This window comes from Ambystoma mexicanum, chromosome 1q (genome assembly GCF_040938575.1).
Source record: "Ambystoma mexicanum isolate Mex_15411 chromosome 1q, UKY_AmexF1_1, whole genome shotgun sequence".
Classification (NCBI taxonomy): Eukaryota; Metazoa; Chordata; class Amphibia; order Caudata; family Ambystomatidae; genus Ambystoma; species Ambystoma mexicanum.
The window spans coordinates 281,284,480-281,309,588 of NC_090922.1; the positions used below are offsets into that span (position 1 = coordinate 281,284,480).

The following is a 25,109-nucleotide window of genomic DNA, read 5'->3' on the forward strand; positions in this document are numbered from 1 at the left end:
TGTTATCAATTTCTCCATTGAGAGCCAATGGAGGGACCACCCATCTGGTGTAATGGGGTTTGATCTTTGTAGACCGAGTTATATAGTGTTAGGGTCCAAACTAATTTCAATTTGTGGCAAAAGCCAGGCATGAGGGTCATTTTGCTAAGTGTGCCATCTTTGTCAATGTGTTCGCTTGTAGGTGAACATTTGTGTGAAATTATTTTGTCAAACAGTAGAAATGCAGTCTTGTATCTGTTGATGTATTAATTACTTTATCTTATCGGTTCTTGGACTTTTGATAGGTAGGGCAACATGTTAGGAAGTATATCCAAGCCTTTCCCAGCGTGGAGTATTATTTAGTTGTGAGTCACACACATATTCACCAGATACCAAAATGATATATTAGGCTTGCTAGCTGGCAAATGTATGCAGCGAAGAACCAAGTCGGAGGAGCAGAGCTTTCAGAAACTCTGTAGGTTACGGCTCAAGTATTGGGGAGACAGAAAGCGATCCTTTGTTTGTTGGTTATGGTTCTGGAAGAACAATAGAAGATTGGATAAAGAGGAGTAAACAATGTGTGGGTAACATGGTCCATCACAGTCTAATAGTGGTTGTGATGCAACATGATCCGAATATAAGTTTGTCAGAATTGACACTTTGAAGTCCAATAAGTTAGTATCTATGTCCTTTGCCAGTCTAAATCCTGAACATCATATTTTGCTTAAGTTCTATCATCTCTTTTTATTAAAGGTGTGCCTAATTCATGAAGCAGGAGCTAGGAGTATTTCACAAACTAAAAGTTCTCATCCAATTTGATATTTGGGGAGGGCTCATTGGTCCAGCAATTTGAGTGTTGAATTTGGAGTTTAGATCCCAATGTTCCTACTCCAACTTCTACATTAGATGCAATTTGCTTACTATTGGGGAAATCAGTGCGTCTGCCTGTGGTCGACTATCCATATCCTTTCAAAAGGGAGTTCTTGGGAGACACTCAGCACACTGATATACCTCTATTTAGAGCTATTAGACCAGTCAGGTTGTGAAGTTTTGCTATGCATGCTTCCCCTGTCACACTTTGTAAACCTTTTAATTGATGGTCAAAATACATCATGAGGTGTCTTTCTTTGTAATTCATCTCACACATTTCAATGTCAGATAATGTACTTTGGGAATAGCAATGTAAACATAACATGCAGGGATTACAAATCTACTCTGTGTAGTTATGTGCTTGTGTGATCCATATGGTAGTTTACATATACATGATGCTGGTGAAGGAGGAGGCGATTGGTCTTTTAAAGTGAAGCCTTTTATGTGTGACTGTTCTCCAGCTATGTTATGCAGTCCTGGAAGCTGCATCAAAGGATGCTGCTGGTCTCTATATTTTGGATACTGCAGTTTGCTCATGAAGCTCTAACAATGCATGACAATACGTCTAATTGGAAGTTGCAGGAAAAACTCCAAATCATCTTTTGTTGGGCACTAGCGTCCTGTGGCAAGAACCGATTGGTATTAAGGTTGAGCCTGTGATATGGTGATTTGCCTATCTGCACCTACTTTTCATAAGTCAAAGTCACAGGCCCTCATTACAACCCAGGCGTTAAGGGGTTAACGGCGCCGTAAAAAAGGTGGCGGCGCCGTTAAACCCTTAACGCCTGATTACGAGGTCCCTTTGCGGGTGGCACTTTAACGCCTGCTTTTAGCAGGCGTTAAAAAACGGACCCGCAAAGGGACCTTGGTGCTAAGTACGATGCCGCAATTTGTGGCACCGTACTTAGCGCCTTCCCCATTCCCATTGAGCCCTATGGGGCAAAAATGGGAATGGGGAAGGGCCATGACGGCATGGGGAATTACCGCCCCGCCAACCTCGGAATGGGGCGGTAATTCCCCATTCCGCCATGGCGGAGTCGGTAAGTTACCGGCATGGACCATGGTGCTATTAGCACCATGGTCCAACACCTGGGTCGTAATAAGGGCCACGGTGTAGAGAAGCAGGACCTTCTTTAACTATACAAACTATAGGCAACAATACTCTTCATTTGTGTCCTGGGGATGTTTCCTTGGGAATAGAACATGTGTAGTCAATTGCAGTAACTATGATTTAGGTGCATAGTAAGACACCACAGCTGCACTTGATGGCAATATCTGATTGAAATGTTGTCTTTTCGGAAACAACAACATATTCCACAACAAAAAGAAAAAATATGGATAGGCTGTCCTCTCACCAGAATCCAAGGCCCTCACCTGTAGAGCGAAGGCAACTTTGCTGCCGGGCAGCACCGTAAACAGCACTATACCAAAGTATATTGCATAATCCTTAGGGCGGATGTTCACTATCTCACTGTCTCTGACCTGCATAATAACAACTATTCCTAACCTTAAGGGATAGCCTGTCTCGAGGTGGTATTGATCCATTGCATTTGGATACACATTCTTCAATGATATTCAGAACATTATGCTACAGTTTGACTTGATTGAGGACCTGTATGTCATATTATATGGCTGTACTAATACACATTGACTTGAGCTGAGAAAAGATATCGGGCAAAAAGCAAAATACACATTACTTTCAAGCTAAGCTTTAAACATATTAATTTGTGTCTAGCGCTGTTAAAGTGGTAGCAGGCGTAAACAAAACGCTAGAGATCAGTCATTGCAAATCGGGTGCCCTTGCCCCATTATACTTCTGCAACAACTCTATGCTTTGCTATCTCTTGGAAGCATCCTGTTAATTTGTCAATAAACAAGAGGTTGACCAGATTTAAAAATGCCCACAGTGGCCAATATTTTAGGTTGACAACCAATACGAAGACTATTTAAAGAAATTCTAAACACTGTTGTGATAAACCACAACACTTATCCACTATGAAGTACAACAAGCCCCACCATCTTAAACTTGCATTAAAAGGAGTCCTTATGCATCGTCCATAGGGATCCCATATATTGGGAAGCCGCTATCCATGCCGGGTGTCTATTAGCAATATAGCTGGGACGGGTATAATTGATAGAATGTTGGAGATAAATGAGTGAACTAATGCTGCTAACCATGAAATCCAACCCTCCCCCCCCATCATGAGCAGCTCATCTGAATGGGTAGCATTGCCTTAGCAATACCTTGGCCCATTGTGATCCAAGCAGGTGTGTTTGTTGAGTAAAGAATTACATTAATTAGAACCATTCCTTAAATCTATGGAGGAATGCCAATTCTCCAAGAATGGACCATCTTCGCCTCATTATTAAACGGATATTGTAGGGAAATATGCTACAGTGGTACAGGAACCAGACAACACAACTGCCTTAGACATCAAGGACTATAACCCAGACTTCACATCACACATCACACAGAATCGAAAACTGATATCAAGGTCCAGTAGTGCACCCCTCACTCCTTATTTTCTTTTGACACCCACATAGCATTTGCATTAACCAACCCCCAAACATATGAATATGGCCCCTGCCCTTCGTTTGTGAGATACATTGAAAAGCCAAACTGAATGTGTGGGTCACTGCTCTATAACATGTAAACATATCTTGTGTGCATTGGCTTGGAAAACACAGACCATCACTGCTGTTCTAGAAAACGCGAATTGCTGCTGCATGCAGCAATAGTCCACGAGGCATGTGTGTTGCCCATTTGTTGTTGTTGTTGTTGTTGTTGTTGTTGTTGTTCTTCTTCTTCTTCTTCTTCTTCTTCTTCTTCTTCTTCTTCTTCTTCTTCTTCTTCTTCTTCTTCTTTCCTTTCATTTTTCTTGTTCTTCTTCTTCTTTCCTTTCATTTTTCTTGTTCTTCTTTTTCGTGGTTTTCTTTTTAAGGAAAAAGACATTCTGACAAATTCCAAGAAATTAAGTCAGTTCAGTTGAGACATTGATGTGAAGTCATTTAAACATCAATGTAGCACTCTAAAAGCCTCTGGTGTAAGAATGTGATCAAGCTAGTAACACACACGTTGCCATTACTCGGTGTACGCCAAAGGTTGTACTACCCATGACATTAAAGATGAGATCGGAAGTGAAAGGATTCATCAGATCACATTGCTTGGCACTGGCAACCATTTGTTGAATAGGCCAGCCAACACACTTGCTTCCATTGGCTTTATCATCCACCAATCAGCAATGACTTATGTGACCATTGCTGGGTGCATGTTAGATAAATGATTCGTTTCTATATTGCACTGTTTCACTTGTTAACTATGAAGTTATGTTGTGTACTTCTAGGGGTTATAATATGGAGAGTGAGAAAATAATGAACAAGGACACATTGGGCATCATTACAACTCTGGCGGTAGCCGTGCCCTTATTAAGGGTTGCATTTTTTCCGGCACCCGCAAATGGGCAAGAACCAGGTCATGCCGAACTCGGTGAACCCGGTAATTGCCCATTTGCGGGTGCCGAAATCAAGGGCCTCCCGATCCCCATTCTGCCCCAACTCTGAATGTGCCGGTGCATCTGACGTGCTCTGCTCGGGTGTGCTGTTACACCGGTCAGGAAAAACCTGGCGGGGAAAACGGCACCCGCAAACAGAGCACGTAGTATGGCGGTCCGGGAACTACGGTACCGGCATGCTTACCGGTACCGTAGTTCCCGGACCACCATGCTTGTAATGAGGCCCATAGTTCCATAAGGAATGCCCCATATTACAGAGAGAGAAAGCGACTAGATATCAGTGCCTCAATAGTTCAGATCTCCCAGTGAACTGAATCATGGTATAATAATTCCTTCAGTCTAATAATGAGAATGGTCTATTTTCAAGTTAGAATGTTTGCCATAGCATCCTATTTGACTCCTAAAACGTGTGCATTTCCATGCTCTGGCCGTGTTTCCTACCGACTCAATGGTACTCAATCCATTGCCCCCCAGATGTTTTGACTAGAACAGCCAGGATGCTTCCCCATGGACTTTTTTGGATAGGGCTGGGTAGAGATGTGGAGGGCGGTGAACTGAGCAATGTATTCGCTCTAATGCCTAAGCAGCCACAATAGGTCTAAGAGGCCGTGATTGCACGACTTGTCCAAGCCTGACCACTCCATCTCTCCCTGCCACAACGCCACTACATGTGATACTTGGAGGTGCTGAAAAACTAAACGAATACACATGTTTTAATTGCTTTATAACAAAAGTCACTGATAGAGATATTTCATGATATCCATACAAGTTAAACTGTCCGGCAGAACTGGTCTCTGACCAATCTTATTGTGAAAAATAATCTTATCCCCAAAAAATATTGCAGCACAAATACCTTTGCCCTGCCCATCTCGATTCTTCACTCTGCTCTTTTTCCTCTCCCGCCATCAGTGTATGAAGACATTTTCCGACATATGCTTATAAGTCAATTTTCATTATCTTCATAGCCCACCTGCATCACCCCCTTCACCATTCTCCCACCGCCTCTTGGCCAAATATATGATTACTACTTATTTTATTTAATTGGATCAAGCCTGCGGTGCAGCTAAATGATTTTTAGTAGTCCTGATGACATAGCAGTTTAAATAAACTTCTCTTCTGAACTCAACGTGTTTCCTTCTTGATTTACAGTGCTTTGGGGGATTGTGGAAATCTAAAATCAATTAACTCGCAATCCAATTACCTTAGTAATTTTATGGCATAGAAACAGGTCTTTAACTAGGAAAAGTCTGAAGGAGAGCATCACCTCTCATCTGTTTCCTGCACTGTAGCGAGTGAGGCAGATACTAGTTCATATTTAGATTGTCTGGGATAGTCTGGGCGTAAGTTTATAGACAAAGCATAAAAGTGCGAAGGGGGAAGGTCTGGATGGTACAAAAGAGAAGGCATCAGGATTTAACTGCAAAAAGGCCCAGGCAAAACCATTCACAAAAGCGGAACAGCTTTTACAATGTGAGTATATTGACACAATACGAAACCCTTCTGTTCTTTGGTTGCACAATCACACATGTGTACCAGACAAACAAAAGTGGGCGTTCCTAGGACATGCCTTAAAATTGTGGGTGTATAAATGTAACTAGAGGACACCAACAAAAGTGCACCTTAACGCGTATCACAAAAGGTAAAGGCTGTTTTAGAAACGTGTATGGATGTAATTACAGTTCTAGCGGCATGTGTTGCATGTGACGTGTGGACGCGGGTGATACGTTGTTTGTGTGGGACCAGTAGCGAAAGAAAGGCTACGCAGTGGGCAATAATTGTTTTGATTGAAAGGATAAACAAAGCGTTCATTAAAATGTTCAATTACTTACATCTGACATGGTGCCAGCTTGGTCTGGAGTAGAGTTTTTCCTTTATCAACCCGCTAGAAATGGGCTTTACCGTGCCATGCGTGTGACGCATGTGCGACTTACACGTTTGTTTTCGACATTGTTAAGCTAGACCCGACTTCTTTGTGACTGTCGTGTGTGGACGTAGGTCCCAATCATTGGTTGCTATGAGCTATGGCATGGACAACTTGTGACAAGATGGCATTCTTTATGGGTACACACTAGTTGTGCATTTTGTTCATGGAAACATGCACCCAATTAACACGAATAGACAGAAGTGAAGTTTCCGCCATACCTGTGAAAGAACACTAGAGAAATGCATGGAGCCGATTCACAAAGGGTCCGCCAAATCCATGTAAATTGCATTTGGATTTCTTTGGTGAACGGGAGAATGTTTACTCCTATATAAATTAGACATGCAACGTGTGTTTAGGATTGCTTTTCTTTAGTGATTCTGTCTCTGTGTGTTTTACACTGGTGTTCCAAAATTATGGTAATCAGTTTTAGTGCAAAGTTGGCTTAGGAGTGCAGCGCTCTATAGATGTTCTCTAAGAACAATGTTGGCATATTTATGCAAGAAAAATTAAATGTTCTATTTAGACACTATGGGGCTGATTCATGGAATTATTTGCGCCGAAAATGGGGATGTGTGTGCCATTCTGCCCACAAATCATTTGCGGACAGAATGGTGCACAAATCCCCGTTTTCGGCGCAAATAATTCCATGAATTAGCCCCTATGCATTAAGTTCACTTTTCATTAGATAAGTGATGTCACCCACCATGTACTTACACTTGTGTCACTGTCCTCTTATCTTGTAAATTAGCCAAGGTGCGCTGGTTTCTACCAGTATTCCAAAGTTACCAGGAGGGGGGGCTGATCGTTTTAATATCTCCCCAACCGTTTCATGTGACAGTTCGCTACTGAGATAGTCAGTATTCATTTTTATATTTCCATATGCTTTCCTTATCATTTAACATCTTTTCAGTCAAACAAACCTGTTTGAATCTACCACCATATTGATTATGATTTTGATAGAATCTGGGTATTTGTATCGCGCTTTTGACGGACCAAACTGTATAGGGGAGCAGCTGACATTATGAAAGGGATTGGACAGATTGTAGCCACCCTCAAGTTTAAACAGGATACATATCATAGTCAATTATATAAACAAAAATGTTTTCCGTGCCCTACGAAGTTGATAAAGAGAAACCAAAGCCCTGATCTCCCTATGAATACTCTTCCAGAGCCTTGAGAGGAAGACAGCAACTCTTCAGTCCCCCTTGATACAAACGCGGATGAGGGGGTACTCAAGAGTAATTGATCCTGTGATTGTAGGCACCTAGAAGGTTGATAATGGCTAATCCTATCCCTCAACTATTCTGGAGCTAGCCCATTCAAGACGTACCACTTTAAACTTACTACATTCTTCCACAGCCAACCAGTGTAATGCTCGGCAAGAGAGAGATACATAGGCCGTTTTACTCAGTCCACAGACAAGTCTAACTGCCACATTCTGGGCCGTCTGAAGCTGGAGTTATTTTGCTGGAATGCCCATCAACAGACTTTTATATTAGTCCAGATGGGCATTAGTCAGGGCACCCACCACTGTAGTGTGATCTTATTCTGGGATGTATGGAAGAACCTGGCAAAGTAATCTCAATGAGTAGAAAATTGCCTGTACCTTGGCTCCAACCTGGCCTTCACAGCCCAAGTTGTCCTGCCAGATACAGCCCAAATTCTTTACCTTAGAGGCAAAGCTCATCTCTAAACCCAAAAGATTGTGGGTTGGCTGTTTTTTGAATACTTGAAGTAAATATTTGGGCCCAAACAGGATAAACTCTGTTTTGGAGGCATTCAATTCAATTGAAGTTGGTTGATGGACATCTACTCACAAATCTCTTGTAGGCACTGACTGACCTTTTGCAAATTTTGATGAAGATCTGGGTGTCATCGGCATAGGATTGATAACTCATCCCATGATGTCTCGAGATCTTCATCAATGGTCGAAGACATACATTGAAAAGAAGTAGCGACAGAGAGGACCCCTGAATCCCATGGTATGACTCTGCATCTCCACTAACATAAGTGTAATTAGCACACTTGAACAAGAGACTTAAGGTGCAGTATAGTCTATCCAAGTGTAGAACAGTTGCATGGATGCAAATGTAAAATGCATTGGCCTTCTTATGATTTAGGCTGATTGGTAAACAGGAGGCTGTAAATCTGTTACTGCTACTTTTTTAGTGGTAACAGATTAATTGCTACTCATCCCGTACTGCCGAACTCTGAGACTGGCAGTGAAGTGATGGAGATACCTCAGGCATGTTGCTGGAGGTCTTTCTTCATGACACCACTAAACAGTGAAGGATTTACCATGGGTAGAACCAGCGCTCATGGAAAATCCTCCAAATACCCCATGGGGTCCTATGAACTCCAAGAATGGGAACTAAATCCTTTGTACATTTGCTCATAATGTGCAAGATTTTGAGTGGCAGTAATTGGCCTAATTATTAGTTTAGCTGTATTTTCGAGGAAAATACCTCCAAACTAGTAATTAGGCTGATTGTTCCCTATTTATTATAACTTCACATCACAGCCAAGAGTACATTAGCACAGTGGTTCAGGTAATATCTGAAATATCACATGCACTTACTTTACTATCTTAGTTTAGAGAATTTGCCGCAAAGTACCCTTTTTCTAAAATGTTCACTTTAACTCATTTATGAACCCTACATCTTCAAGTAATTACCGGCATTTCGCTGTTTCATTTTGTTGACCAATGTTATGGAACCATTCAATCGTCTTGTGAGAACATGGCATTCACGGACATCTAACAATACTAAGATGTGCAAATCCACCAAGATTTACAAATGCAGTGGCGACATTGTGAGAGCACTTACGACAACAAGGTGCCCAACCCTCAGCCAATTGGTGACCAGATGGTGAACCAGATTGGGTGAGGCCCCCTTGTAGAAAAACTAAAAGGCAATGAGTCTTAGAGCCAGACGAGGGACAAGACACTCAACCAGTAGGAGTGAGGAAAGCCTGAGAAAACCTAAGAGTTGAAATCTAGGATGAAATGGGCCAAATTGTGGCATGATTCTGATCTAGAGGGACAAAGAAACTTTGAGATAAGCTACCAGATCATGACATATGGTCCTAAAGGGTAGCAGGCCAGTTAACTGGAAGGCTTTTAAAACCCTAAGAGGAAAGGGACATGAAGAGATGACAAAGCTGTTAGAAATCTAAAAATCTTGTATGTGGGGGAACCTTGAAATGAAGAGGCACAGAAACACTTGTGAGATCTAATCTTTAGAATTTTGAAGAAAGTTAAATAGCCTGAATTCTCAAAGTTTGAACAAATAAAGCGATATGGCTGTAACTAAAGTAAACCAGGTACCCTAAATATATAAGGAGTAGGGAAAATAAGAATATGGAAATGGTGAGCCCATATGATATAAACTATGAACCAACTGTTTGAGAAGGCCTGCAATCTTGATTAATTCATCTGTAATCCTAGAGACCACCTATGATAGCAGAGATCCTGACCATCACTAAAACCAATGGTTTAAATAAAATAGTCTTTTCCATCTAATAGTCATTCATTACTTACCACTCACCACTATAGATATGAAGAAATACAGTATCTTTTACAATCTGGGTGCTTTCACTTTTTAAAGCTTTGTGTAGTAAAAACACGTTCATTGACAATCAAATGTCTAAAGTACAATTCTTTTAATGTTTAACATATGCACTGCAGATCTGTAGCCTGGGCAGAATATGCATGCCTTGTGTTGCTAAATCTAAGTGCTGTGCACTTCACCCTCCCTATGCTTACATCCATCCTGGTTAGAAGTCCTCTCATTAGCAGTTTCCATTTTCTCTGCCCAGAAGGTTACTGGGAGCACATTCCAGAGGATATTCTACACAAAGCCTGCTCCTGGTATGCACACAAGTACTTCTCTACCCATTCTCTACCTATTATCAAGAAACAGGTGAGACATGTGTTTGCAGCCCCATATGCACTGCAAAGAGATTCGTTTAGGAAGCTAAAGCAAACCAGTTAGGTTTAGAAATTCGTTATGCTCTATATTGGTGTGGCCTGTTGATGGTAAAGGCACGCCCTGACTGTGCATATCTTTTTCTTATTATGGGATGCTCTCTATATAGCAGAGACGTACCCGTTATTCATATGTACTGTTGTATACCTCTGTAAAGCGTTCTGTTGCTCCTCGAAGCTAGGTCTGCGTTCAATAAATAATAAATATAATAATAATAATAATAACAATAATATAATTAGTAATAATGATAATACACACAAACAAATGTGCATATCTCTGGCCATAGATGTTCTTAGTAATTTAGGTCATGAAAAGCGTTACGCATTTTCTAAACTCCCAAAGTGCATTTCACAAAAGCGTTTGTAAAGTATTTTAGGCAATGTGTCATGAAGTGCAATATGAACACTAGGCTTGGGAATTACTAAGCCAGGCTGACTGCAGTAACAGGCATATTGATGGGGCTGGGCAGGTGCTACCACGCAATCCACCTGCCGACTCTGGGTGCTTGCTTGTGCTTTAGTGCGTGACCTTGCGAGCAATACATGAGCTATGATAGACATGTGATGGCTGCCTCCATGACATTCACTATAAAGTGATGTGTATGGAACAAGGGAGCCACAGAGTGCTGTTATCCAGAATACTCATTTGCTGAGGGGTTGAATGTTTGGGATTGGTCCATATTCATCCACATGCGATACTTCACTGAGATCTTGCTTGAGTTCACTGGAATCTGCAGTAGCCCTGCATTTCAGCATGTCCTTTTTAATAATATTTAGACTTTGGGCCTTATTACGACCCTGGTGGTAGCCGTGCCTGTATTGTAGGCACTGCTGCCGCCGGTATTCATTTTGTCTAGTGCCCAGAAATTGGCAATTACTGTGTCATTACGGCCTTGCTGGACCGGGTATTTTCCCATTCCTGGGCGCCAGTGCATCCGACATGCTGTGCTCGTGGCTGCCTTTCATTCCGCAGGTCAGACCTGGCGGAACGAAAGGCACCCACAAGCACAACTCAGAGTTTGCCGGTCCGGATACAATGGTACCGGCATACTTACCGGTACCATTGTATCTGGACCGAAAGGCTCGTAATGAGACCCTTTGTTTTGTCAGTTTGTAGTTTAGCCGTTAATGTTTAGGAGGAAAAGGCAAACAGAGTCAGGGTGTGGTCGAGGAGCAGACCAACATATCTAGCCTGATCAGGAGATCCCCAAATGTTACTCCTCCTTAGCCCGCGCCCATCAATCGAGTCCGCCTTTACAACCAGCAGCAGTGTGATTTGAAAGCAAATACATAAATATGTTTTTTTTTTAATTATTTGCAAGACTGTGTGTTCTTGCAAACCAAGTCTGCCCCGAGAATATTAAATCCAAGCTCTCAGAAGAGTGACTACACAGGACGTACCAGCTCTGGTCCTGTTACATTTCAATGAATAATTAACTCCCCCCAACAGATGAGAAATATCTCCATTAAGATGCTGAGCATGTGTGGAACTGCCAAAGCAGAAGCATTGTATGTATGAGTGATGTCTGTGCAAATGACACTGTGGTCTTTCTGCTCAAAGGAAACATGATTAAGGTTTGTGATGAATGTTTTAGTGCGTGGATTAATCTACCCTTTCATCGTTGTCAAATATTTTCCAAAATTACTGCTCCACCAGGAAGCCACTTGAACATTTCAGTCTGTCACCTGAAGTCCAGGGTTTACGTAACGACGCATCGCATCCAGTAGCTTTTCATCTCACTCATCAGCTTTCCACAATTCTAAGCCTTCCTTCCCATCACATTACTACCTGCTGGCAATCAATCACGCAGGATGCACGTGGGTTTATTCGCCCTCCATGTCTGCTTCTGCAGATACATTATTCATATGATGTAAACTGTACCGGCTAAGTATCACGGCATTATTCGGTTGGTGCCATTGACTCACACCGGTTTAGAACATGTCTATTCCCTTGTTGATGGAACATTTCAAGCAAGTAGCTCAATGTCGTGCTTTGGTTTAGTTTCAGGGCACAGTGAATGAAGGAGCCACTGGGGTGATTGTGAATTTAACCGTCGACGACAAGGATGACCCGGCTACGGCGGCATGGAGAGCGGTGTACACCATCATCAACGGAAACCCAGGGCAAAGCTTTGAAATCCACACCAACACACAGAACAACGAAGGCATGCTCTCTGTTGTGAAGGTAAGTCTGCATGTGTATGCCTGGAACAGCCACTTGCCTCCTAACCGCACAACTGCCTGCACACCGTATACACCCCCACATGCACACAATCTATCATTAGATTTTCACTTTCAAAGGATCCACAGCAACTGGTACACCAACAAGTTCGCCAATGACTCCCTAGAATGCACATTTAATTGTTATACAATTACATCAAGACACTGATCACATAGCTCATACGAAGTGACTGACAAACAATTGGCAGTGTTCACATGGCTTGCCACAGCAGCAATAAATGGATGCCTGTGTACAGGTGCGTTATACATGCCATATCATATCATATAATATCATATCATAATGTAAGGTAAAAAAATGTAACATAGGGCACATGGGTCCTATGGATGGGGGCCTGGATGGAGAAAAGCAAGGTGCTACATCCACTATATAAAGATTTCCAAAAGTATCTCTATAAGTTGGACCAAACCTATATTGTACCCAGGGTAATAGGGAAATCAACAAACAGTGAAGGACAGCAGATTTATGTATGCTTCCTGAATTGATGTAGGACCTTCACTCAGTGAATAGTGCTAGAATATGGTCAAAACCTGGGACGTTGGCATCACAAATCATTCAAAGCTTGTATGAGAAATGTGTCAGTCAAAATGCCTTGTACTCTGCCGGAGTGAAAGGATGTGTAGTGGCTAAACTTCCTACTCAGCCCCCATATGTGTACAAGCCAGCAGTGATCCCAATCATAAAGGTAAAACAGGCACAGCTGAGCGATATATCTGCTTTACATTTTTTGGTAACATGGGACAAGGGAAGACTATACACTCAGAAGGGTTGTGAATCTGAGCCAGTAGTACCCCAAAAATCAATAGTGCAACACATTCCCAAAATAAAAGAATGACCATCCAAGGTTCTATACAAATATATACTTTTATTACCCAAAAGGAGTGTAAACTCAACGGTCAATAACACTATAAAAACCCACCCAAGTACGAAAAGGATATGTTGTGTAAGCAAACACTGTCAAATTAACTTAACCAGTCTCAAATAATAGACCAGAGGAGCCTTGTCACTTCAAAGTACCTGATTCTAAGTTTCAGCTATTTGACATGTGGAACCAGGGTTTGGATGGTTGTGCAGATGTAGGTTGAAAGCGGTTTGGGTGTGGAGATTTGTATTGAGTCCCGGCAGTGAGCTGGCATTGAGTCCGTTCAAAGCGGGTGGTCGGTGCGGTTCGAAGGTGACAGTTGGGCAATGCAGTTTTAATGGCTCCCCAGGATCAGCTGAAAGCCTATGCCGGTTTGAGACATTGGTATCCGCAGATTCAGGCTGATGAGTGGTGATGCTCCAGTGGTTTGAGTCTAAGACTGGTGACTCAAAGCTGTGACCTTGATGGTCTGATGAGATGTTCGTGGGTTGGCAGTTTGAAGCCAACCACAGCGATGTTGTGGTTATTCAAGTCAAATAGGTGACATGCTCTGCCAGCTAGGATGCAATGGGAATCCAGTTCCACAGATGCAAATACAGTGATGATTCTATGTTCTAATGCCAAAAGCAACACTGGTGGGTACCTCTGGCTTGAATGCTGTGAACACATTTCAAATGCAGTTTGACCAGTTCGATTAGAAGAACACAGACACCCTGGTTGGACTGGTTCTCAGGAGGCTCTGAGATATGCTGTAGGCGGGCTCTAGGAGAAGGTGAGCACTTTCAGGTTTTTCTCTCACAGCCCTTTGAGGTTTGTATTCAGAGTGGCAGGGCTTGGTCCTCAGCACAAGTCACCCCTAAAGTGCCTCAGTAGTAGGTAGGGAGCATAGCTTGCCTTGGCCTTGGAACACTCCTTAATCACTTTAACGGTTAGTGGCTTTGGAAAAATCAACTCTCTCAAATGCAGTTAAATACATTTTCCTTAAGTCCTCGATGGACCACAAGAGTATCAAAGAAGAAGTAGGAGACCCCCACTTTTATAGGCAAAATGTCCCACAGAACTATTTATTAGCATTTGTTTTGGAGGAACAATTTCACACAGACACAATGTTTTTTTTGTTGTTTTATTTAAGAGGATCTTCGGGAAAAGTGACCTATGCTCTTTGTGAGAATGCTATTGCGCTCTTTTCACTAACAAACTGGCTGACCTGGGCAGCGTGAGCCATGGAGTCTGACCAAATTATCAATTAAAGGAAGTTGAGCAGATTGGTAAGAGTTTAAATGGAAGAATGTGATATTGCTTGCGCATTAGAAACGGAAGAGTCTACATGCTAACAACATACCTATGGTGTTTGAGCTGCATGGGAGGACAAGATATAGTATGAAGTGGGATGTGGAAGGAAAGTAGCAGTCTCAGATAACATGCTTACTAGACTTATTGGCAAACAGGAGCACAGAGATCCATAGCAGGGCAAGCCTTCGCTATCACGATTGATGTGAGAGGAATCCTTATTCAAGATAAGATGCTCTTTATATTCCTGAGGTTTCATCATTTCTGAGAGGAGCAGTGATAAGTCCATCTGTTATGTGTGCCTCTCCTGTTATGGAGCATATTAGTAATGGTTCTAATGTGACTAACACACAGCCCTTACCATAATGGAAGATATTTGTTTCATCTTTTTTTGTCTTCTCAGTAATGGTCAATAGTGGTAATGTCTTAGTTAATACTAAATCAAGTCTAAAAGACAAGAGACAAGTATTTATTTAGTATTCTGGTAGTGAAAGACTAGTTTTGAGCATGCTGCATAGTCTGCATATAGTATTCTGCTTAATAAGAATATTGCGGAATACTAAAAAAGACATGATATAGTCTTAAAAAATATAAAAAAGACAATTTGAATACTAATTGTAGTATTCGTCTTTGGTAACAGTGCTTTTCCCACTCTCCTCTCACAGAACACTAATGTGTTTGACGCTCGGGAATGCTTGAAAGGACATTGAAGGGCCTCTATTGTGTTTTATTATTAAGAACTGTCCATCCTCACAGCATCCAAGAGAAGGGAGTCAGCCCTTGGGCAAGTGATGGCCTTCCCTCAAACTGTTTCTTCCAGTCCAGTCACCACAAAGCAACACCTGATGAAGCTATTATGGGAAAATGAACCACCTTGCCTCTGATGTTAAGAGAGCATGGCCTAAGATGGAAAATGTGGTACAGTGACAGCCCACAAAGTATATGCAGTAGGTGCAGGAAGGCAGAGGAAGGTAACGTTGATAAATGGCGAAACTACCCACAGTTTGCCAACTCCTCTGGAATCATCTGCTCCATTGACCCCAAATATATTGCTTAACCTTGCAGATAATTGACAACCAGATTTGCTAGGCAACTGCTCACAATAAGAGCAATGCTGAGATGTGGAACTGGCGATGGAAATTGATAATCTGGCTGACCTGGTCAAAAACAAGGATCCATGGTTGTGTTACAGCAGAGCAAGGTGCAGTGATGGAGAAAGAAGGGCCCCTGGCAAGAGATGTACTATTTCCCTCTAGTCAAAGTTTCAAGCAGATGAAGAAGCGTGGATCCATTTGTTGGAGAAGCGGATGCAAATCTCTGTAAAGAGTAACTACCAGTCTGTAGAGGCCGGGGTGACACAGCTGTTGCAGGCAATGGGGCAGTCAGGCAAGCAAGTGAAAGACACAACTGATGATGTCACTAATGCATCTGGAAGGATAGATCATGTGGAGGGATCAGTGGCAGATCCTACATTGGGGGCTGACAGTCTGTCTAAACAAGCTAATGCCCAAGGGTTACATGTGAAATACTTAGACAACAAACCTGAAGGAATTGGGTGAAGATGAATTCAGCTCTTCTCCAAATTAGAACTGGATTATCAATTTGACATTCAGATGGTAACCAAAATATCTTCAGTTTAAAACCTTAGAGGAGAGGAGTCAAATCCATTAATTGTGAATTTCTTCACAAATAAAATGTTGGGAAACTCTTTTATAAATCTGAAAGATTTTCATTTCAAATGCAGTTGCAGACTAGTGGTGTTATCAACTTTAGTCGATATAGCACAAAAACAGGGTAGGGCATTGAAGTGTCAATAAACTCTTTAAAAAATACTGAAACATAGGTCGTCTTGCAACAGTCAATAGATTTAAAACTGAAATTGAAGAACGGCGCCTATTTTCTCCAGCAAATAAAACACAGATGTCTTGGTTGATGCATTTAAATCAAGATCAGCCTCCTATTCGGGCTCTGGAGAAGAAGATAACACTGCTTGTGAGTGTTTTCCCTATTTTCTTCCCCTCTGGAGGTGGGTTTGGGTGGGTTTTTGGACTGTTGCCTGGCAATGTAACCTCCTCAGCGGATACTTAAAGGCACAGGTTTGCAGTAGGAGGGGTTGGAGTGCTGAGAGGAGGTGAGGAGGCACTGGTGAGGATTGGGTAGAGTAGTATCAGATTGCAGTATGGACAATTTAAAGTATAGATGTGTACACTGTGATGAGCCAAGGCAATGAATGAAGCACACACGTTCTAATGATGGGCAGAGAGTAGGATAAGAATAGTGTTTTTGGACCTTAATTTCCCCCATCGTGCAAGGACACGGGGCATGTTGGATATCTGTTGTTTACAAGTGACGTATATCCGGGGATGAGAGACATAGATGAATAACCCATTTGTGCACACTTTTTCATGTACAACAGATAAGTTATTCCATCGAGGTATTGCCACATGTAAACCCTTCCTTACTGGCTAATAACAGTTGTGGATATCTTGGGATATTTATACTAGACCAGTTTTTGATGTGTTTCGATATGGCATGAATTAGTAAGCATACAAAAAAACAAGTACTGTCACTTGATTGGAAGCTGCCATAGGGGACATTGCACTGTGACAGGGTCTAAAGAGCAGTCAAAGGAATGTGGATTTTTCAATAAAGTTTCAGCTTATGGCGTAGTCATTTGGAATAAAAATTAAAGCCGTTTCAGGGCAATAGCCACATCATATGGTAGTGCAGTATTTACAAAAGGCAGGCTGGACGTGGAACTCTATTTGCCATCTAGGTTCAAGCAAATGATTCCACTCCTATGCTGTTACTTCATGGAGGAGAGCAGATTAGCTCACCAAGGAGTCTATACTCAAATCAGGGCCTAGACCAACCGTGTGGGCAGCAAGACTCATCAGTTGGCCAGATACCCTTTATGAACCTTGGGTAAACAAGTGATGAGTTGACCACTAGCGATCTGTTTAAGTATGAACAGCGATGAGTGTTAAAGGTGTTGGGGTCAAGAAGCCAGCAGGAACTTGAAATAATAGCTCGCCAGGAATATTGGGTTTGTTATCTATCATGCACCTTTGCTTACTCAGGACTGCACGATAACGCTGGGTTTTGCTGATGAGAATTCAACCAAACGTAACCTTCGTTCTCTTCCAGAACATGCATGTGAGGTTTGAGCCAGTCCTATTGAGACCGGGGACCTTAAAAAAAGTGTTTGCAAACACAGCAGCAGGACATTACTAGGGTATCCTAGCAGAGGTGTGTGTGATCCAGTGATTGCTAGTCACTCATTTTCTATCAAGTGATAATTGAGATGGAGCAGGATTTGTGGTTGGTCCCACTATCTTCGGATACGACCAACATAATTGGACTCCACAAATAAGAGAAACATAAAACACCCGTGGGCTTGTATCGCCCAATCTTCCTCTTACACATCAAGAGTAACATCTAGGCAAAGACACTAGAAAATATGTTTGCTTTTGTTGTGCACTTGCTAATTGTGGAAGAGCAACATTATTTCACATCTAAGAAAGACACAGTGAGTCACACCGACCTACCACAGGTACTTTTTAAGACTGCTGCACTGGACAATTCAAGCAAAACTGTGCATTCACGGATGCAGAAAATCCATTGGAGTTGCTATGCTGGGACATTCTCTGGGCATCAATGTCTAAGTTGCCATGCTTCAGGCATTCATTAAATGTCTGCATCTTTCCAATACGGATTATACAGCGTCTTCATCTCCGATGGGCCAGATACCGGGACCTTTCCTGTCAGTAGAATAGAGTGAGAGCACGCTATGTATATGCAGAGGGCAGCTATCTACCCACTTCCATTACTCGGAACTTGAACATGGCGAAAATGCTTACTGTATCCAAATATATGTACCTCAATGTGTCTGGATAAACCTAAAATGCAGCGCCTCAGCGTGTGTATCTTCTTTAGCGGTAAATGTAATAATGGAAGGAAGGGCACTCCCTGCATGGCATAGGCTCTGTGCCAAGGCAGAACACGGTATCCTCTTGCCTAAGGTTGGTTTCTACATCTGGGCAGCTGCCTTTGCTAGGATGTGGTGGCTGTTGGGTGTGATAGGTATTACATGAGTGTGGCACACTTCTCAATTAAAGAGTATACTGCAATTAACATTACTTTAGGCAAGTCATCTCAAACCACTTTGCAAGGCCTCCTTTTCAAAGATGAAACGGGAGCTGCCCAGCGCAGGTCCTGTGGTTCCGATTCTGGTTCCAATTGATTCATACCTTTACATTCATCGCTTTTTGGTGATTTCCAAATGGATAGTCCCCTTCCGCAATGGTGCATACGGGATAAAAGCAATCCCATCAAAGAATCAGGCCCACAGCACACAAGTAAATATATATTTTCCTTGTGAAGATTTGTATTGGAAGTGCACCCTAAAATATTAGCAATTCACAAAACACTACCAAAGTTCTTGCTTGGACTCATTTCTTAAGCTAGGGCTGTGAATCCAGTTACCTGAAAGAACAGTTACCAGCCAGGCTGCCAGGCTGTGGAATCAGGGATGGAGGTACACAGTGGAAGGAGAATGTGAGTTTCCAATAGAGCTCTGAACCCGACTCATTTCCTAGGGACGACACGGACTTGAGGGCCCTGTAAAATAAATATATATCCCTTGATATGAGAAGAATCAAGGATGGGTGATGTGCTAGGAGATGGCTGAGGATGTTGGCGAAAGTTGGCATGTCATTGTGTCTTCATGGAACCCTCGAAGGTGGATTTGCTCCATTCTAAGCAGTTTAATAACATAAATAATGTCATTGACCTTGAAAGAGAGGCCTTCCTCGGTCCAGTGTATAAAGCATCCTACATCATTGACGAAAACATCTGGTGGAACCGCCTCTTCACAGGAGCCCAAACGCGTTGGCTAATAGCGGCTACCAAACGTATAACCATCGCTATGGAGAAGACTATGCAAGCGACATAAAAGAGACCTTTCTTCTATAAAGCACCCGTCTGAGAAACCTACAAATGTACAGAAAATTACACTTCTTTCTCTTCTACAACCAGAAAAAGTCTTTGTAAAAATCAAAATTGATTAAATACAAATAAAAAAAAAATAAAAAAAAAATAACATAAATAATGAATACCCACTTTAATGCTATGCTTTGTTTTGTACCTTGGAAGGATGGAGTGCTGTTGGTACTCTTGCTCAGAGGAGAATTGCTAGCATGTTTGGTATGGGACTGTCCTTGTTGGCTGGACAATATTGATGGGCAAATGGACATGTATCCTTTGTTAAGGCATAGTGAGATACAGGTTCATCCCACCCCCACCTCAGGTGTGCACATCCCACAGAACCAGGTGTTCAGCTCTGTTCATTCTCAGTGGGCGGGCTGTCACAGTTAAGGGCGGACATGCCCCTGCACCCAGAATTCAAGCTTGTGACTGCAAGTTTGGCACAGACCCCGTGTATGAACACTTAGGGCCTGATTAATGGAATACTTTGCACCGTTCAAGGTGACTTTGCCCTGGTGAAGAGTGACTTTGCACTGCGGACACACACCCTGATTCATGGAACTGTGCAACGTGTTTTTTTGCCATGCAAAGTCCGTGCAGAGTCAGTGCATAGTCATTTTTGCAGTACAAAATGACCTTGCACAGCAGAAATACACTTTGCACAGCTCCTTGAATCACGGATTGTGTCGGCAGTGCAAAGTCACTTTGAACCGGCAAAAAAAATTCCATGAATCGGGCCCTTAGGTTGCTTACTTTAACTGAGTCGTTTTATTTGCTTTGATGTCTTTCACGGATATGTTGACAGGCAGGACAAAATATATATTTATTTAAACATTATTATGATAGGAATGCAATGTTTATAAACTGCGCTAGCAAAGCAGCAAGATGTTCTTGTGAAATTGTTTGCATATTTGAATAGCTTGGTATGGTAAAGGTGAGTTGCCTTACTTGAACCAACGTTCCCTTATACACAACTTCTACATTATATCTGCTGTTTAGCTCTTGTGACAACCTACACATCACCTTTGAGATGGCACTTATAATTGCAATGCAACATTGCTGCATGAGCAATATACCTGTACATTTGACATGTGTACAATGATTGTTGTTAGTATTAGTAATAGCTGGAGCAGCATCAGTAATGATAATACAAATAAAAATTATTATTATTATTATTATTATTATTATTATTAATGTTATTATTATTATATTAACAGATAACATTCATTGTAAAATGTCTAGTACCTTTTACATTAATTGTGAACTCAACAATGGCATTGGGGTATTCAATAGAAAGTGATACAGAAAAATAAAAAATAACGCAAGAAAGAAACATAAATACAACTATGTACAATCGGATACAGTTTGCGAATGAATTATGCATTAAAAAAGACTGCCTTCGTAGAGACCATTATTGTAGCCTGTATTTTCTGTTGCAAATGCAGCCTTCTATTTCTGTAAATGTGCGAATTATCTCACGCCTCAGTTCCCGCATGCGCTCTAATGAAGGTGTTCCATGCACAGAGGCTCTCTTTGGCGATGCTGTGTGGGGAGATCTAATTACCACCTGTAGAATAAGTGCCTCCTGCTGACAGATAATCACTTGTTTGAAGACGTGAGCCAAAACTGAAGAGGAGGTGTTATCCTGGTCGCAGTAAATGCAGCACCTGGGACAGGAAGGCTCAGGAGGTGCCATGCCGTTGACACATGCACAATGTACAATGTATGTCCGTCGAATTCACTGCACGACATTTTATTCAGCCATGCTTACATAAATATACATACATGTTACTTTTATCAGTCACATACAGAACACTTTACAAGCATTGAATCGAGCCAGAAATGGCCAGAAATAGCCTTTAAAACCATGGTCTAGATGTGTTGAGAATTATTAGTCATGCATGGTATGCAGAGGGAAGTTTGTGAGTAACAAACATGGAACAGGGAAAATAGTTGGCTGGAAAGAGTTGCATGGATAAGAGTAGCCCATAACACGTAAGTGCTACACATGTGGAGTCTCTGCCTGCAGCATCCACGGAATCCATGAAAAGGTCGGCCAACTTATTGAAGATATTGGGCTTCATTGCGAGTTTGCTGGTCCGGATACAACAGTACCAGTAAGCTTGCCGGTACCGTTATATCCAGACTGGCAAACTACGAGTTGTGCCCGCGGGTGCCTTTCATTAAAGGCACCCGCGAGCACAGCATTTTGGATGCACAGGCACCGTTGATAACGCGATAAAGATCTGCCCTCACAGGTCCGTAATGTGAACTGAGCCCCCGTATTACGCCCCCCCCGGAGAGCACTGCGGTTGATTGAGCGTCTAAAGACCCCCCGCCTGCACACAAGAAAACCGGACAAAAATCAGATAAGGAAAGCGGGAGAAAACCGCATCTGAAGTTTCCCCATGGTGAGGTGAGATAGAGACCAGGGAGCACGAAGCCTACGTGGCGGGCCTCTGAGGGTCTGTGGAGGGACTTCCCGTACCGCACTCGAGGTGCCCCGAAGAAGAGTGTGGCGTCCTGCCCCCCCCCCGCCCGGCCGATCCCCCCTGGCTGCTGGTGAGCAGAATCTGGAGTCAGCCAGCCGTGGAACGGAGGACCTGAGCTGCCTGCCTGAGGGCCCTCTGCTGGAGAGCCCTGCCCCCGGACCCTGGCAAGGCCCCTGAGGTGCTTCCCCCAACATACAAGGTGGGTCTCAGGCCCCCTGCCACACCGCACCCACAGCATTGAAGCAGCGCCCGGGGCTGCGCGGTGCGGACGCCCCGGCTCCAACGAGCGGGTGGCGGGAGGCTGCCTGTGACGTGCGTGGCCGCGGCTCTGCGAAACAGCACACGCCGCCCACCAGACTAAGGCGGTGAGGGGCTGTGCTGCAGCTGCAGATTCCGGGACATCCAGGTCCCGAACACCAAATACTCAACCCTCCTGCCCCCCCTGGCAAAGGCAAGGCACACGGCACACGGGCCTGGAACCCGCACTTTAATATAAAAAAAGAAAAGAAAAAAAAAGCGGATCTCCACACGACCCTCTCCCAACGGGTCTACCAATGCAGGGCTAGCTAAGCAGCCCAGTGTAATACATCCGCCTCACGCTCCATGCAGGAAGTGGGTCTTATGGAATGAGAACAGGACCCTGCTTCTAAAGACGCATACAGCCCCCTCATAGTTAGAATCAAGTGCATGCCGCTGCACCATTGAAGCGAGAAGTGAAGTACCACAAAAGACCTTATACCCGGGCCTCCCATACATGCCCCGGAGCACCTTACCCCACCCTAATGCAGTGATCCAACAGTTCTGGCCGGTTGTGGTGCCACAGACCCATGGTCACCCAAAATAACTCACAAGTGCCATAGACCAGAAAAACTGCACATTACAGACAGCCAGGGAATAAGACTGTGACCCGGCAGGTCCCTCCCCACGAGAGGCATCCGCAGGTGGACCACCCTGAGGACAGGGCCTCCAACACCGCAGATCGCCCATAGATCCCTCAAAACATCCCACCATCCCAGCAACGGACTGCGCATCAAACCTTGCACTAGGGTCTGTCTTGATACCCCCGGACCAGGTAGCACCAAAGAGGGTAAGTCCCCCGACCCAGAGGCGTGTGCCTCCTCTGACCCAATAACTATTCTATGAACGTAAAAAGCAGGCTAGCCAGATACGCCTACTCTCCATCCTCTTTGGCCCTCGAATATAAAGCCAAAATGTCAACGGATACCGTGGAAGCGGGGGCAGCCGCCACCAAGGGGGACATCGCTGCACTGCTAAGCGAAATAAAAAATATGGGAGCCAATCTGGGCGGAAAGATTGTCAGGATCACGCAGAGAATGGACAACATTGAAGAGAGACTGGAAGGTGTGGAGAATAACCAAGCCTCGATTGACACCCTTGAAACCCAAATGGCCTTGAGAATTCGCAACATTGAAAGGAGGGAGGAGGAGATACGTCTAAAAATGGATGATTTGGAAAACAGAGAAAGAAGGAACAACCTCCGATTTTTTGGAATTCCAGAGTCTGACAGAGAAACGGAGGACTCACTCAAAACCACAATACACGTCATAGAAATCCTAATGGCAGATGAGGAGACAGACGAGCCCAAGACGGAATGGATCCATAGGGTGGGCGGACCCCCTGGTGGACCACGCTCTGTCCTTGCAAGATTCCACAGATACCAGGACAGGAACAGGATCCTAGCCAAGGCCCGATCTGGAGACTCGCTCACGCTAGGAGGTGCCTGAATCACTATCTTCCAGGATCTATCCTCCCTCAAGCTGGCGCTGAGGTGCCTCTGCAGCCCCCTGACCAAGTGGCTCAAGGAACGGGGCACAAGATACAGGTGGGGATACCCCTTCTCCCTCACATTTGAGCATGGTAGCACAAAGATGACCCTCCGGTCCGAACAGGAGATCAAGGACTGCATGGCGGAGATGTTGGGTGCGGCCCCGGGAGGGGACGAGGGGGGCGAGCCTGCACAAGTGGGGATGCAATGGGAGCTTCAGGGCCCTAAGAGAAGACGAGTGAAAGGATCAAGGAAATACAGATGACCAAACAATACGCCTGAAAAGGGAAAAGGAATGGGATCTGCATAAACGTCGCAAGCTAATTGATTGAAACCTGCATCTGAAAAGTCTGCAAATAGATATCCACAGCCGCAGGGCAATACTGGACTGTGGCTCCCAGCGGTAAAACTCCCTTCTGAAGTAGGGGGAATAAAAACATCTGAAGAAAGGGCCGGAGGACGCACGTAACGTTACACCTTTGTTTTCTTTTCATGGTTACAGTTGCAACATATGATGTTGGGGGAGGGACCGGAGGGGGGCTCATTTAAATGTTACAATTCTATATTTGAATGGGACCGTGAGATGACGGTCTCTGCTGGTGGTCCGGTACTGAACTGAACATTTCCACCAAGTCCGAATTGGACGGCATCAAGGTGCTGAGAATGGCACACTTTCAGATCTTGGGTTCGCTTGAACTCCATCGACTCAGGGAGGGGGAGTTAGGGAGAGAAGGGAAATGAGAATCTCAAGAACAGTAGCACTAATATCTGAATGAACCTGCAACACCATTGACAGCGAAAGACTGAAAAATCAAATATTGGTCTGGCCATCTGAAGTGAGCGACCCTCCAAAAATACCTAACAATGGCATCTCCTGATTATCATGGGGCAAGGGTCTCGCTCAGGGTCGGGACTATTAATGTGAAAGACTTGGACTCACCGACCAAAAGATCCTTAGTCCATAGGGAATTTAGCAGATCTAATATTGACATACTCCTCATGCAGGAGACTAAATATGCTAAAGGCGAAGAACGGAGCATTCTGGGGAAGAGGGGAGGTCTAGAGTTCTGGGGTTCGGGGCCGCTCAGGAGAGGTAGTGTTGGAATTCTAATCAGGAAAGGACTCAAATTTGAATTGGACAAAACATGGTCTGATGTTGGGGGCCGAACTCTCCTCATAACTGG

At 43.6% G+C, this 25,109-nt stretch overlaps 1 protein-coding gene across 1 annotated transcript in view; it reads left to right on the forward strand.

Annotated features, from left to right (window-relative positions):
* CDH13 (cadherin 13) overlaps window positions 1-25,109 on the forward strand; it is a 2,842,668-nt gene that overhangs the window by 2,305,464 nt on the left and 512,095 nt on the right. Inside the window, exon 9 of the mRNA XM_069638658.1 lies at window positions 12,273-12,455. Coding sequence (XP_069494759.1) covers window positions 12,273-12,455 — 183 coding nt within the window. The remainder of the gene's footprint in view (window positions 1-12,272; window positions 12,456-25,109) is intronic.